The sequence below is a fragment of the Callorhinus ursinus genome, unplaced genomic scaffold (genome assembly GCF_003265705.2).
Source record: "Callorhinus ursinus isolate GAN/ISIS: 27379988/994484 unplaced genomic scaffold, GSC_fseal_2.0 scaffold26, whole genome shotgun sequence".
Classification (NCBI taxonomy): domain Eukaryota; kingdom Metazoa; phylum Chordata; class Mammalia; order Carnivora; family Otariidae; genus Callorhinus; species Callorhinus ursinus.
The window spans coordinates 8,467,905-8,484,573 of record NW_027397088.1 but is presented as its reverse complement, the minus strand read 5'-3'; the positions used below and the strand labels follow the sequence as shown (position 1 = coordinate 8,484,573).

The window sequence follows — 16,669 nt, the reverse complement described above, 5'->3', positions numbered from 1 at the left end:
GGCAGGGGTATCTCAACCCTACCCATGGCTTTGATCTGTCTTTGGGTTTTAAATGCTCCCTGTTGCCTCCTGGGGAGCTAAGTGAGTTTGCTTCAATAGACATTATGTCACCCCCTCAGCCCTTACGTAAACAGAGTGTCTAACACCTTCACGATGTAAGCTGAGCCATCGAGCCTAAAGCACAGGCTGACAAGATAAGTATTTTGCGTTGGCACCTGCATTGGCACCTGCGGGAATCACGCCTCCTTGCATGCAAGCATTTCTGCATGGCACCACCAGAAAATTTAATTTAGACTTAGCAGCAATTCTTTCTGACTCCTATTAATACTTATTAAAGTCATAAGGACACCAGATAGAGGAAAAAGAATATTTCTTCTTCCTGAAGGCTTTTTTTTTTCTTCTGAACCCCCCAGAAAGTCACAGAACATAAACCCTGAAAGGAGAGGGCAAGGTAAGGTCCCTTTTTAGAACCACTTTTGTGAATAGAAAAGTTAAAGAGTGTTTCTCATATCTGCACAGCGTTTCACAGTTTATAATTCTCTCACTCAAAGGTTTGATGTTATTAGTGATGAGAGAAATAAAGAAGACATGCATACACCAATTTTATTTTGGACAAACTGACCTTCATTCCCCCAGTGAGCACTTACTCAGGATCAACGAAGGTTAAGGCACCACCTTAGGTACTTAGGGGTGGGAGGTGTCAAGACGAATAAAATATTACCCGACAAAGAATCAGAGAGGTTGGTGCTGAAGGTGATTTGCCCAAATCTGAGCCAACACTGGAATCCAAGGTTCCCAAATCCTTCCTATGAGCCACACGGAGTTCATCTGCAAACACATATCTGACGTTAGCAAGCTGCTCTGTGGCACTCGGCATTAAGGCAAAGCTCCGAACATTCTTCCGAAGAGTCATGCATAGCACGTGGGTCAGCCGATGTCAGAAAGGCTACCATGAGATGGCATTCGAACCGGGGTTTGGAGGACAGAATTGAGAATGGGGAAATGGGCAGCTGCACAATACAAACGTTAAAAATCCGGAGAAGAAGGCCAGGAGGGGTAGGAGGAAATTGCTCGGCAGTTGGTTAGCTGAAGGATAGCACACAGAGATGAGCGCAGCAGGTAAAGCTGGACGACCGGGGGGGAATCAGAGTGGCATTGGGGCTTCATTCAGTCCGCCGTGAGGATCCAGGGACTGGGAGGGAAGAGGGAGAACAGAAAGACAAGCTACCGAAGGACGAGCCGGCAGAGATGCAAGGGTGGGTTAGCCACAAGAGACAGCACAGAGGTCTAGGCCAACCTCACAGTGACCTGGCGCAGGGAACTTGGGGAAGGAGTGGAGAAACCCCGTGGGACTGAGAGATCCCCGAAGCAGAAACAGCGAGCTTGGCGATTGGCTGGATGTGGGAAGAGGGCGGAGATTAGGGCAGCACTGGGGTGCCTAGCTCCCTGGTTCGCAGACCCTTGTAGATTGCCTCACCAAATGCCCCGAGTCAGCCGGTTGGTCCAAGAAGCTGCTCTCTAGAAACAGGCTAGGTCTGGGCTCCTGGGTGGCTCAGTCGGTTAAGCGTCTGCCTTTAGCTCAGGTCATGATCCCAGGGTCCTGGGATCAAGCCCCACATGGGGCTTCCTGCTCAGCGGGGACCCTGCTGCTCCCCTGTTTGGGCAATTGCGCTCTCTCAAATAAATAAAATCTTTTTAAAAAGGAAGGAAGGAAGGAAGGAAAAGAAACTCGCTAGGTCTGTGCTGACCCACCGTCAACCTGCGCGCAACAATTACAGAAGTGGAGGCTATTCAGTTTGACAACAACTTGATTATTTCATACCAGTGGAATCTAATAACTAAAGATTGAGGCTTGGTTTTCTATGGATTGGGGCTGTTTTGTTTCATTTTGCTTTTCTAATAACTCATCTTTGGTGGATTTCACAAAAGTATAGGTCCACAAAAATTAAAAACAAGACAAAACCAAAACTGGTTCTTGCGCAAAGACAGCTTGAGAAGCGCGACCCCACACAGTTCTGGAACCACATCGCGCCTGGACGGCACTCCAAATACACGCACAGGTGCTCAGCACGGACAGACCTCCCCACAGCTGACTTCTGGCCTTCTGACTACACCAGCTGCTGGGCTCCCCATCACCATGGCCTGCCAACCACCAGGCCGCCACGTCTCTGTGGCGGGGCACCTTTAAGCCTGGCACCTGCCTGTCATCGTGCCCTGTGGCCCTCTGTCATCTCCTGAGTCCCAGGCCTGGGTGTGCTCCCAGCCCCCTCAAACCCCGTGGCTATCTCAGCCCCGTGTGTAGCTCTCGTGTCACATGCCAACCCTTCTCAATCTTTTGCTGCTTTTCACGAAATGTCCCCAAATAAAGCAGCAGTCTACAGGATAGAAAAAGAACCAAGAAGGGAGCAATCAGCATTACAGAAAGGAGAGAATTTTTTTCACCTTTTGGCTGTACAGTCCTTTCAAGGGGAAGAAAAAAAAAAAGGTCTCAAAGTGACAAAGTCTTGTGGAGAGCAAGATGAAGACCTGGGACAGCAGAGTGATGTGGACAGAAGTCAAAGGGAAAGGAGAAAGTGGGTGGAAAGACAAGAGAAGCTTCCCCTGGTCTGAAGTTAGGACATGGTCAGGTAACTTCATGAAGCTGTTCCATCATGTGACCAGCGCTATTAGGAACATCAATATAACTCCCAATAATTTTCTCCAAATTCACCCCTATCTTACTATCTGAGTTTGCAGCTATAAAAGTCTCAGTTTTTGCCTTGAGATAATAGGATAATAAGTGACATCGATCATTCTTCCAGGCAAAGGCTATAAAGAAATACAATACTTAGGTTTTCTTGCAAAAAAAATGCAGTTTCTACTTAAGCTTACAGAACATTTGGAGAAGGATGAGCATAGGGGGAAAAGTTGGGGGTAAATTGGAGTCTACTTTCATAAATTTCTTGGACTTGTGCCCTAAATTGCCAGAATTTAAAACAGAAACACAGGAAAGCATCTTTGTGATGTTTTCCAGAAGGATCAGATCTTTTAAACTTGAGTATTTAGAAACAAGATGTCAATAGGATCACTAACAATCCAAAAGTACCCCTACATGCTCAATCTCAAAATTAGGAAAGAGAACTCACCTATTTTTACTATTATCTCCTAAAATAAATATGGGAGGTGAGATATAGGATAAAAGCCAATCACCAGCTGCAGAGAGCAAGCTTGACCCCAGGAAGCCTTGACCCCACACTCCTTGGGTCCAAGATAACCATTCACAAACATCTTCAGCAAATTCCTTTCTTAAGGATGTTCAAGGCTTGTAAGACCAATGCATGCAAAGCAACATCATCCATGAAAAATGGGAGTTTTCACTGAAGATCCTGTGCATTAGGATTATTGCATTCCCTGGCAGAGGTAATTGCCCAAAAGAATAGCACAGGATATATGTTCACTATCTCGACTGTGGGGATGGTTTCGTAGGTACAAGTCTATGTTGACGCTCATGAAATTGTACACTTGAAATAAGCAGCTTGTTCTGTCAATTCTCTCTCAAGAAAGCTGTTTCAGAAAATAAAGAGTCAGAGAAACACAACAGGGAACACTCCCAGCATTGGGTTCTGATACTCTAGTTCAGAGTTTCTCTTCGTGCCACTGAATTAAGAGGTTATAGCAATGTATGGTGATTAACATAACATAATAATAATAAAAAAGAATGAAGAATAGTAACAACAACAACAACAACAACAACAACAAAGAGATGATAGCAATCAAGAGTCCTAGCAGGGAAAGCGGAATCCTGCCAGTGTTTACAATGGAGGGAATTTATTTATTTTTTTAAAGATTTATTTATTCATAAGAGACAGAGAGAGAGAGACAGAGGGAGAAGCAGGCTCCCCGCTGAGCAGGGAGCCTGATGCGGGACTCGATCCCAGGACCCTGGGATCACGACCTGAGCCAAAGGCAGACGCTTAACCATCTGAGCCACCCAGGCACCCACAACGGAGGGAATTTAATGCAGGGAACTGGTGGTGTAGACAGCTGAGACAAAGCCAAGCAGCCAAGCGGGTTATGTTGAGACAGCCCATGGACCGTCAGCAGCAGCAAGAGGCCACTTCTACCCTCAGGAGGGAGAGCGCCCGGGGCCACCAGTGGCAGGTGGAATCCGGCAGCTCATCCAGAGCAAGCTGGAGTCACAGAAGAGCGAGTAGCCGCTAGAGATGCAACTGCCTGGGGTCCCAACCCCGCTCCACAAAGATGACCAGGGGAAGGATCAGGAGTGGATCTGGGGGCAGAGGCGCCTGAGGTGGACATAAAAAGCAGTTACAGAGCAAAAGTAAATACAAAGAAAACTCTCCTAAAGCAAATCAGCAGACTTCTTCACTGTTGGGCTTGTCAGAGCTTTAATATGCTGATTGATTTGTAAGTCTCAGAGGGAGGAGGATATAAATGATACTCTCCACGATCATCTTCTGCACAATATTTCGGAAAAGTAGTGTTCCGTGAAACGCTATTTGGAAAATGCTGATCTGGCCAATGTGCTCACATTTTACAAAAAAGGAAAGATATTTTACAAGGAAAGAGACCAAGAAATTCACTTAAGTGGCTTGACCAAGATATCATAAAAAGGGATAGCACTAAGACTAGAGCATAAATTCAAGCTTCCTAAATCTCGATCATGCACTCTTTCCTCGATTCTATAGTGAATTGGCCATAAGCACTTGCCAGCACCATCAAGAAAACCAGCAACTCATCCATTCTAGGGGCCAGTGAGTCATTTTGGTGGTATAAAACCACCAGACACCATGGAGATGGCATACAATCTGCTGTGTTAGGTCAATGACTAACCAAAGGCACCAACACTGTGAGAAAAGAACAGATAAGAAAGAGGAAATAAATGCAATGGAGTTGCTAAATTTACTAATGGGAAGAAAAGGGAAAAGCAAAACAGAAAGAGGGAAACCAACCTCCACTGGGGACGACCTACGTCCCTGAAGCTATGCTGGAGTCCACATCTTATAATGAGGACACAAATGTGCACGCGTAACAGGAGGTGTCAAACACCCTCAATTAAGCAAATGAAATAACTAAGGTGCTGGATTTGTGGGAGCAGTTCCCAAAGCTGGTGTTAGGGGATTCCACCCTACACAGACCCCATAATGATGCAACGGCCTGTTCCATGCCCCGCCTGGGAGAAATGCAACTCTCCAAAGGTCTTCAAGGCACCTATGTCCTCTTCACCATTACTTACCCTGAGTCTTAGTCCTACCCTGCGGTATCATTTCACTTAGGGCTTGAGCAAGCTTCTGTCCTATCAGTGGGGTACTTAAACCATAGTACATCCTAAGTCAGAGGTTACTAAAGCTAAATTTCCCAAGCCCATTGATACCACCAGGGTCCCAAGATCTCCCCTCTTTTTGGGAGGTTTCATTACGGGGAGCAGGGGGATTTAGCTAGTATTCAGTGAGAAAATACCCCACTAAAATGGAGAGTTGAAGGAGGAGAGTTGAAGAGAATTTATGAAGCGTCTCACCTGTACAATGCTTATAAAAAAAAATGCCCACAAGTTCCAAAAACACCTCAAATGAGTTGTTCGTTCAATAACAATCTTTCAGAGTTATGTTTTCTTATTTACCATTAATCTGTGTAGCCCGATCTCATAGAAAACAGTTCAAAGCAAATAAGCCTAATCTATATATCACTTTATAAGGCCCTCTGGATTTATAGACTCTCTATTAATTTAGTGTTAATCTGGTCTAAACAGTTTCTCCTGAGGAAATCTTTTAAGGTCCCCTGACCTGCCTCTAGGGCCAGTAAAACACTTTTGTGAGTTTCTCAATCCAAAAGCACACTAAGTTCTAATATGTTTTCAGAAAGGAAGGAAAAATATTTCATCCTTCCCCTAACCACCCCCCAAATTTCAATAATTAACAAGCACAGAATTCGTATAATTCTTGTTCATTCTTCAGGCTTATTTGACTCCCCCAAATCCTGCAGAGCATGGATCAAACAGGGCACAAGCCAGGGAGAAATTTAATCGCTCATATCTCTGCCTAAGGGATTGTCTAGGTACTATGGTGACAGACACCTCAATGAAAGTATGTGGAGGGAAAAAGATTTTTAAACTCCCAGACTTAAAAAAAAAAAAAAAGGTGGGGGAGGGATTTCTAATGGATTTGGGGTCAACACAGAAGCACAAAATCAGGTCCACAGAGTCCATCGAAATTACTTATTTATATACCAGTGTGGTAAGACCACAGAAACAAAACATTATTCAACAAAGGCATTTTATTTTTCTCCCCACAAACTCTGCCTATTTTGGGAATTTTCATATTCCCATTGATTTGTTTTTCTGTTTACATGTACAGCTTCTCCACAGAAGAGTTTTAGGGCAGTGAAAGGACTCTGTATGACACTATAATGATGGATTTACGCCCTTATACATCAGTCCAAACCCAGGGAACACAGGACATCAAGAGTGAACCCTACGGTGAACAATGAACTCAGGTGATCAAGGTAGGCTTATCAAGTATAACAAATGTACCACTCAGGTGTGGGATGTTGACAGCAACCGAGGCTATTTCTATGGGGGCAGGGAATATATGGGAAATCTCTGGACCTTCCATTCAATTATGCTATACACTGCTAAAACTGCTCTAAAAAAATGTATTTTTTTGTTTTAATGCACAGCTTCTCTGTTAACTTACTCTGACATGGGAGTGTTCAAATAAAATCTGGAAAAAAACAAAGTCAAGTAAAACTCTTAGTCCCTAATTCTGTAGTTGACAAAGCTCTATCTTTAGAATATTTAAATGTAACTCATAGATTTGAAAGATGGGGGAGAAAATAACTGGTCTCGGGGATTTAAGCAAGCCCACTTACAAAAATCTCCCAACCTAATCAGCACATAAAATAGCTCACACCGATGATGTGGTTAGTTCACACTCTGCTGATACACGAGTCAGAATTTTTTTTGCCAGCCCATGTTCATGTACAGGAAACCAACAAGACTGTAAACACAGGAACAACAATCAACACACACAGATGCCTAAGGCTGGAAGTCACATTCTGGACAAGGTGAAAAGGGTAAGTGGCAGGAGAGTCATCATAAGGATCGAGGAAGATATCAAAGTTCAGTGTGTAGAAGGCTCAGGGCTTGGCTCTGCTCTGGAGACACTGTTTTCTGCCTGCAGTCAAGCCACTGCACTCACCCACCCCACCCCCACGAAGCTCTCTGATGATGAGAAAACAATCTGAACATCAAATCAGCAATATGAAGCAAGGACATTTCAGGCCTAGGACAATCCCAACCTATCCAGCAGGATCAGTAATCAAGGGCGTATGCCCAGGAACCTGAAAGTCAGGAAGGCTCTCCCACTCGGAACCAGAACCTCATTCTGCAAAAATGTTTGAAGGGGAGTCTTCTACCCAGTCATCTGGGACTGGGTTAGAGATAACAAGACCATGGGGACCCATCAAGGAATTACCTGATGTCATTTAGATATCATTTCTATTATGGACCCAATCATTTTAATAATGGACATGGGAAGGGCAGGAAGAGACTCAGTGCCTGCAGACATCAGTGGAACAATGCCACTCACAGCAACCTGGTTTTCAACTCACTTTCAGAGCAGAGAACAATTCTTTGGGGTCTGCAGTGCTTTGGCATGCCAAACAAGGGGATATTTATAGATATGCATGGCTTTTTCTTTTCCACAAGCAGAGTTCTAGGAGAGAATGCTACCCACGAAGAGAAAAACCCACAAAATTCCAGATCTGGGCTTCCCCACCTCTCGCCCAGGGCAGTGCTCTTGCATGCTTTTGTAATTTCTCCTTAATTATCCACTCCTGCCTGACCGATGGCCCTACGGCCCTATTCCTCTGGTGCATTAGGATCTCTTGGTGGTCGTCCCTCAGCCTTAAGATAAAACAGCAGTGAAGAGGAAATGGTCCTGAATAAATCAAACAAATTTAACTACAAACATAAGTGACTAGATGATATTCAAAAACCTTTAAAGCTCTAAATTCTATGATCTATAGATAACAAATTTGCCAATAATCCAAACTTCTATTAATGATAGTGAAAGCCCTGCTTTAAAATGGGGTGTCGGTTGCTTGGGCATGTTTCCCCAGATAAAACAATGATATGGAAGGGAGCCATGTCCCCAGCCAGCTCCAGAGTCTAACTTTACACATAGGGGACCGAAATACTATATATTTACAGTGGGGGGGGCGGGGGAAGAGAACAATTTTTTTTGCTAAAGATTTTATTTACTTGAGAGAGAGATCACAAACGGGCGAGGGGCAGAGGGAGAAGCAGACTCCCCAAGGAGTAGGGAGCCCAATGCGGGGCTCGATCCCAGAACCCTGGGATCATGACCTGAGCCGAAGGCAGACGCTTAACCGACTGAGCCACCCAGGCACCTAAGAACAGTATTACCAAAACACTGGTAACTGAACAAAAAATCCAGTCAACTTCAGTGAACTACAGTTTCTTATTTCTAATGCTTCCAGTGGAAGATGAGCAGGTACAACTGAGTTCTGAGAATTTCTGGCACTCTCAAAAACTTCAGAATGGTGATGGCCCTGGTTCTTTAGTGAGTCTAGTTTTCATGACAGTGAGAATGGTTTTCCTTCTCTTTGATATAACTGTCACGACTTTCCTATCTTCCAGGTAAGACTGGAGCCATTTTCTGGCTTACCAGCTTCCAGAGGGCAAGAGTTGGAAGGGAGCACCGCCAACCATGGTGTTGGAAAGTAAGCACATTATAAGAGGAGAGAATGCGCTTGAATAAGAGCAGCTGAGCTGTCATGATGAAAACAGAGAAAGAAGGAGGCATCAGGTTTTTTGTGAGGAACACAAGTCGTCAGCTGTGCCCCACACCGGGCCCTGGGTGACACCCTGTGGCCAAGGCAGCCATGTTGCCTGGCACCTGGCTGGGTTGGGCCATGGCCACAAGGAGGGTGGGGACAGAAAGGTTAATATGTAACAGCTGTTTGCATACATGAGGATTCTCAATTGTTCATCTCTCAGAGAGTTTCTATATTGCTTTCTACTCCCCTTACTTGGGTATTTATGGAAGCGTCTTGTCGGGAACACAATCGTCTGATTAAATTCCCTATTGCCTGCTTTCCTTCCCACTGCTGGAAGCGCCAAATATGATGTGACTAAAATTCGAACAGGAGGAGAGAGGGAAAAGACAAGACAAGGCTCACAATAGAAAAATTAAGAGAAAGCTGTACTGGCTTCATATTAAGGAAAAAGCATTCTATGGACTAATTCATTTTCAAATGCAGGACGGGAGGCCGAGAGTGAAAGAGTTACGAAAAATTAGAGAACGCTGGTGAATCATCCAAGAAGTTTTACCCTCTTCGTGCTCCTTTTCTAACTCCGTTCCTTCAAAAGAGAGTGAGGCGGGATAACCGGGCAGTCATCTTCGAGAGTCCGCTAACCACCTTTGACGCCCAGCATGCAGTCACCCACCCCCATATTCAAGGAAAATATGACTTTGAAATCCAACATTTAAAGTCACTCAACTCTGAAAACAGTGAGGACATGTTGAATATTCAAGTGCTGAACGTTGTTGACCTGCTCGCCTCCCCCCAGACACAGATTTTTTTTTTCTATCAGTAGGAATCCTTCCTCCATGCTAATCAGAGGTAAGCTTTTAAGTAGAGGAACTAAGCATGATTCAGCACATTTAAAAAGGATTTATACCCATTCTTAGAAGGACAACCAGAGGAAACACCATCTGAAGTCTAAACAATGATATCTGCTTGCCCTTTGATCTGAGTTTAAGAACACTTTGTACAACTTTTTGTTGTTGAAATACCACTGAATTTCACATTTACTATTTGAAATTTCTTTAGAACATCCACTGCTCCTCTGAACCACACTCTTGCAACCAAATTCTCCAAATTATATTTGCTGTGAGTAGCTTGCCGGCAGGGATTTATTTTCTGCTAACAAAAATCTTCATAAGTACAGGCAGCCTCCATGAAAAATAGTACCACTGATCCTATGTTTATGAGAAAAAGACAGTACAGTGTATCTGGTTACAAATACAAGTAGGGAGTATTCCATTTTTCTTCTAATTTATGTTTCCCAAGGGTAATTTTGTTCAGAAGATTGCCAGGATTTTTAGTACAATAAGTTTCTTGTTACTTGTACTAATACATACTGATTTCCTTCTCTGAGCATATTTTGAGTTTTATTCCCTTTTTACCCTAGCATCTAGAGATCAATACCTCATTAATTCAAAATAAATGAAGTCTGAAATGCAGAGATTTAAAGAAAAATTTTGCACTACTCTCAAATGTGATGCACATTAGAAATATACATATGGGTAACTAATAAAAAAACAGGTATATTAATAAAACATTATGATATACATTGGATACCATTAACCTCCATGTCCTAAATGTCTTTACTTTAAATGTCTGACTTAACAGAAATCAGGTATGCCATTTCTAAGTGATCAGATCTTCCAGATCAGTGAAATATGAATTTTAAATGAAGGATAAGTCTTGTTCATTAATTCAGTCTTTATTAAGCACCTTCCATGTGCTCAGCATGATATTAAGACTTAGGTTTCAATGGAGGATAAAGGCCTGGTTGCCTTTTGAGGCTGCCACCCAGAGGGGTGACATGTGAATAAGCAAATTTTAAAGAAAAAAAATTATACACACACACACACTCTTTGTGATAAGTGCAACCAAGGGAATAAGCAGCATTCCGTGACGGTAAAGAAGTGGGGAGAGGGGAGACAGCACTCTTTGCTACAGAGGGGTTAGAGAGGCTTTTCTAAGAAGGTGAATTTTAAGATCTAAAGGATATTTCAGGATACTTCTCCAAGGTCACCAAATTGGCAGTACTGCTTATTAGACTGCCAAGACATTTTTAGCATTAGAAAACAAGAATAAAATGGCATCTGGGGGCCTGATTGAATGCACCCGCTCTGCCAGGCACCCTACGCATCAGCCCGTCAGTGCTAAGGAGGTTAACATCTCCAACCTATTCACCCAGAGAGAGTTTCAAACAGTCAACATCAATGATAGTGAGCTGGTTGAATAACCAGCATTTGGGATATGTGGGAGAAACTTAATTCTGTTGATTCATACTTCCTAATAGCCACTCCAGCTGAGAAGGCTCAGCGTGTTTCAGATGTATTTCATGAGTAAATTATTCTCCCTTCCCAGGGGAGGAAAAAAAAAAGGTTTACAACTATGTATCACTTTCTCTTATACTTTCAGTTTATTTATCTAACTCACTAGGTGTAAAAGTACTTGAAAACATGTATCTTTCTGCAGGTTCTTTAATGAGTCAGGTAATACAGCCGCTAACCTGCCATGGATGTGGAAATCGGCAGAATTCTCCAACATTCTTATTTAGAGAATCCACATTGCTAAGCAATTACTTTCTTCAAATGAACTGTCCTTAAGCTCAGAGCTATGATAATCAGATTTTATCACATTTTAGCCTCTCGTTCTGAAATCCTCTTTCCTACTGCTAAATGGATTAAGATTAAATAGAGTTGCTGGACTAGCAGGTGGCATGGCTTGTGACTTGGATTCTACTTACCTGAAGGTTTCCCCCCAACTGACCCCGTGGAGTCCAGGGCTGGACCTACAGACAGTGACAACTCATAGTCAGAAAGCCCCGTGCTATGACAGGAGGGGCCTGGGGCAGAGTTTCCTACCCAGGAATCTCTTCCAGCTCCACATCAGCCTGACCCAGACCCGAGAGGACACTCCTGTTGAATTCTCTTGGAAATTTTTCGGTGTTGTTTTTTGGACCTTGAAGTTTCCCTTATGAGAAATGTAAGTTAAATCATCCCCTTAGCAGGATTAGCTGACAACCAGCTTCAAGCAGTGTGACTCAGAACCACTGTGTACCTGTAGACCAAGAAAGGTCACACAAGCAAGGAACGAGGAGAATTTAGAGGTCATTAAACACAGTAAATGTCACCATCCTTTACAAACTTACCCTGAAGCCAACCCTAACAATTTCAAATATCACTTCAGGCAGTGGTTCCCAAACACTGGATTCACATGAAGAATCTTAATTTAAAACTATGGACACCTGGCTTCCAGCCCACACATTCTGATTTCATTGATACGAGGTACCACCTAAGCATCTGGGTTTTTAAAAGCCCCCGGGTGATTCTAATGTGCAGCAACATTCCAGAGCCACTAACATAAAGAAGCATTGCTCTTGATCTCTCACTGGAATGATCTGATTTCCTTCAGACATCAGGATCACGTCAGTGTTTCTTGACCATGGTGGCATATTAGAAAAACCAAAGACACTTAAAAAAAAAAAAAAAAAAGATGCCAGAGCCCACCCTCAAAGACTCTGACTTAACTGCTCTGGGGAGCAGCCCCAGCATCCCTTAGTTCTTTAAGTGTCCGCAGGTGATGCTAATGGACAGCCAAGGTTAGAACTGTGGTCTAAGCCCAGGCACGGTTCTCTGGAGACTGTGAATGATTCTCCATGAAAGAGCCAGAAGTACCATTCATCCTCCACTTTGTCCAGGTTGGGACCACCCCAAGAGGCAAGGTAACATCTCCCCAAGGCTGTCGGGAAACGGGGGGCGGGGGGTGGCAAGAGGTGAAATTCTAAGCGAGAAGCAGCACCGAACTTAGACTAAGAGCGCTGGCCCTCCCCTGCAAACTTTATTGACGGCAATGAGAGTCCTTAGAATATTTCCTGGAGGTGCCTCAACCTTGGATTTGGTTCCAATAAATGGTGAAAATTCTTATCCAATCAGAACTCCTGACCCTGCAAGCAGCAAGATTGGCAGGCCTTGAGCCTCCACTCCCTGTAAGATTCTGTTTCATGAATTTCCCAGGAGGATTTCTGCACCAGTTGGATGCCAATCTGACCTCCCTCTTGGGTCCTCACCCCTTCCTTCCCCCAAAACCCAGCAGAGAATCATCTCATAGATACAGTTGTAAAGAACTCGCTGAACTATTTTACATGGTAATCATTCAAGTAAATAATGTCCAATGCAGACTCTTTTGACGTGGCTTTGACAAGGGTCTGGTAACCCGCTTTGGGGCCTGGGCAGGGCCACGCGTCTCACACGGGAAAGGAAGTCCGCGGAGACCCACCCCTGGCGTGGCTACGGCGCCCCCATTTCTCCCCGCGGAGAACGCGTCCCCTACAACCCTTTGTCTACGCTAAGCTGAGTCAGTTTATGAATGAAGAGTAGCACAAATCAGAGGCACTGATCCTGAAAAAAAGTCTTCCTTACACCGTTCTCATTTACAGATGAGAAAACTCCGGGGGGGGGGGCGGGAGGGAAGGCTATGTGACTCCGTCCGGGTTTGCCACAGAACATTTGTGGCGGAGCCCGATTTAGCCGCCCTTGAATTTCCATTCTGTTGCCTGGCAACCAGTTCAGACCAGCTCAGCGCCCAACCCCGGCCCCTAACCCGCACCCTTTCTCTGCCCGTACGGCTCGGGGCAGCAGTGATCAGAAGTTCAGCCTTTGGGGGCACCCGCCAAAGGCATGTGAACTAGGATCCCGGATGGGTTACCCCAACTGGGCTGGGGATCCGGTCCCAAACCCGCGCGAACCCCGTCTGGCATGCCTTCCGAGGTCCTTTTGGCACCTTCCTCTGCAACCCTCCTCCCCCAACTCCGTGGATACCACTTAACACAATCACGTCAAGTTTCCAAAGTTCTCCGTTGCTATCAGATTCCCTGAAAGTCCCAGTGGAGAAACTGGCACTCAGAGCTTTAAGGATGCAAAAGAAGTGAGGAGGGGAAAGAGTGTTGAAGAGCCTTCTCCTTCCCTGCTGGCTACACTCGGGCGGGACTTTTCTGCTAAAGCCGAGTTAACCTGGCCCCGGCATTACTGGAAAAAGCGCGGAGTACGCTCGGATGCCGCAGTCCGAGAGTCCCACGCCCCGGCGCGCCCCAGCCCGCCCGCCGCCTCCCGCAGCCCCAGCGCGCCGCCCGGCCCGGCCCGCCGCGCGGGGAAGCGCACGAGCAGCCCACCGCTGCGCAGGTGGCGGGAGCGCAGCCCGCGGGCCCTCGCGTCCCCACCGCCCCAGCCGGGCCCCGCGTGCCAGGGGCCCCTCCACCCTCTCGCCTCCCTCCCCGGGCTCGGGAGACCGTTAGGGGGAGAGTGTATTCGTGGTTAGGCTACCCCAGATCCTTACCCAGGTTCACAAAGCTCATGACCATGTCCGCGTCGTTGAGGAAGGCGCTGTCCTGCGCGCTGGTCAGTGGGGACGCGCCACCGCCGGGTCCCGCGGCCAGGAGGCTCTTGCTGTTGACCCGGGGCGCCGCGCCGGGGGGCGGCTGCCGGGGCTGGGACGAGCCGACCCCTCCGCGGGGCCCGTGCTGCCGCCTCTCCTCATCCGACGCCCAGTCCTCGTCGTCGTCGGCGGCCAGGGCGTTGTACAGATCCAGCATGAAGAGGGGCGCAGATTTTAGCCGCCCGGGAGGGGGCTCCCCGCGAGGCTGCTGCTGCGGGAGCGCAGCGGGCTGCGGCTGCTGGAGGCCGTGCAGGGGCCGGGGCCGGTGCGGGAGCCCCAGCACCGAGAGGATCTCCTTCTGCATCTCGCGCTTCTCGTGCGTCTTGAGCCGCCGGTAGAGGAAGCCGGAGGAGGAGGACGGCGGCGGCGGCGGCTGCTCCGCGTGGCCCGGGCTCCCGCCGTCCCCCAGCAGCGCCCCCCCGCCCGCGGCAGCGGCGGCGGCGGGCAGGGGCGGCCGCAGCGGCGGGGGCCCGCAGCAGCTGCACAGCAGCCCCCACCACCAGCACAGCCACTGCGCCCTCCGCCCCAGCATCCCCGCCCGGCCGGGCTGGCCCCGCGGGCCCCGCGAGGCGTGGAGCGGCGGAGCGAGGCCGGAGCGCGGCCGCTGTGGCCCTTGGCGTGAGCAGCCCCCGCCACCTCTCGGCGGGCTCGCTTCCCCTTCCTGGCCCTCAGTCCTTATCTCTCATCGTCCTCTGGGGCGCCCCCAGTTGCCCAGGCTGGAGCGGAGGCGAAGGGGGAGATCACCCGGAGAACCACTCGGAGGGGAGCCCCAGACTCCCGCGCAGGGCTCTAGAGGCGCAAGGTCCAGGCCAGGTGCGTCCGAGTCCGGGCTGCGCTGCAGCCGGCGCCCTCGCCCCTGGGCGGGTCACGGCGCGGTCACTCTCGGGCCTCGCTGCCCGCGCACGTGCGCTGTCCCGCGCCCCCCCCCCCGGGCGGCTGAGTGGGAGCCGGGGCGGCGGGGCGGCTCACCAGCTGGGGGAGATGCCCGGCATCATCCCAGCGCACGCCTCTCCTTGGCTAGCACGGCCGCCGCGAAGTTTACTCCGCGGTGGGGCCCAGGCTGTGGCGACAGGGCGTCCCGAGATGCCAATCTTCTCCGCGAGGCTTAACTTCCTTCCCGCTCACAAACTCCGCGCCCCTCCGCCCTCGGGCACTGTCGCTCCCCCTCAGAATCTCGGCGCGCCGCTCGACCCCCCCAAGCGGAGGCGGCAAGGATCTTGCTTTCCGTTTAGAGCTCTCCCGGCTGCCCCGCAAACGCCGCTCGCAGAGGGGACCGGAGGGAACGGGACCCGCGTGCGGAGCAGTGACCGCGGCGACGGCGCGGGAATTCACAGTCTCCCGCCTCTCCTCGCTGCGCTCTCCGCAGCGGCCAACGTGGGCTTTCTGGTGCGCGTCTCGCTCAGGTACCGCACTCCAGCCCCCGAGAGTCCCTGCCCTCCTGGGTAACAGACAGGCTGGCAGCCAATGAAGAGGCGCGTCTCGCCTGTATTTAAATAGGCCCGCCCCCTTCTTTCACCCTCCCTCTCCAGGGAGGCGTTGCCTCGGCCGCGCGTAGGTTTCAAGTACGGAGAATTCTTGGAGGCACCCAAAGTAGGCGCGAGGTAGCAAAGGCGAAGAGGTCATCGCTAGTAAGGACGATCAACACCCTAATGTAAACCTGTCTCTTTTACAATCACGTAAAAGGCCTGAATTGACGATTTAACTAAATAAAAGCAAAATCAGCTGTTAAATCAATGCCACCTGTATTCACAGAGAAAGGACAGGAATAGTTTTTATTACTTAGTGTCTCTTATGGATGTAACATAGGCGTTCAGCGGACACGTGACTTTCAAAGGCAGCTGCTCGAAGTTGGGACACACCCTCCGAGAAGCTGCTCACAAATGGGCCACAGAGAGGGCCAAATGTAAACCAGAGCCAGAGTCCTGGGGGTTTGGGACCAGTTCAGCCTTGCCTTGGCTTCTTAAGCTAGCACCTTAAAGAAAAGGGGTAATTAGGTAATATCAGAGAAAAGCAACCCTCTACTTTTCTTGGAAATATTTCAGTGCTTCTCCAGTTTTTCTGTTAACTTTTCATTTTAATGTATTGAAATACAATAGAGCTTTCATGATGCTACATAGATAAAACTTGAGGAGAGGTGGTATAGAAAATTCCAGCCCAGGTAGGGGCTTGGCATGTTCCCATTCAGGGTAATAGACACAGGTGCTAAAAAGCCAGGTTGCCAGGAACATTAGGCAAGATCAAGCATAGAAGACACAGGTTCCATGACAGGAATCACAGAGAGGGACCCCTCTACCCAGACACCACCACCACCATTGGCCTTTCAGGATGCAAATCCACCTGCTCTCACACTATCCAAGAATGCCCAGTAACCTACAGATCCTACAAACAAATTCACTTAAAACACTAGGATCTTTTACTT

General features: G+C 47.9%; 1 protein-coding gene across 1 annotated transcript in view; it reads right to left on the bottom strand.

Annotated features, from left to right (window-relative positions):
- BMP6 (bone morphogenetic protein 6) overlaps positions 1-15,645 on the bottom strand; it is a 160,246-nt gene extending 144,601 nt beyond the window's left edge. The window contains exon 1 of the mRNA XM_073877558.1: positions 14,152-15,645. Within this exon, the coding sequence (XP_073733659.1) occupies positions 14,152-14,782 (631 nt within the window). The 5' untranslated portion in view covers positions 14,783-15,645. The remainder of the gene's footprint in view (positions 1-14,151) is intronic.
- Positions 15,646-16,669: the final 1,024 nt, after the last annotated feature.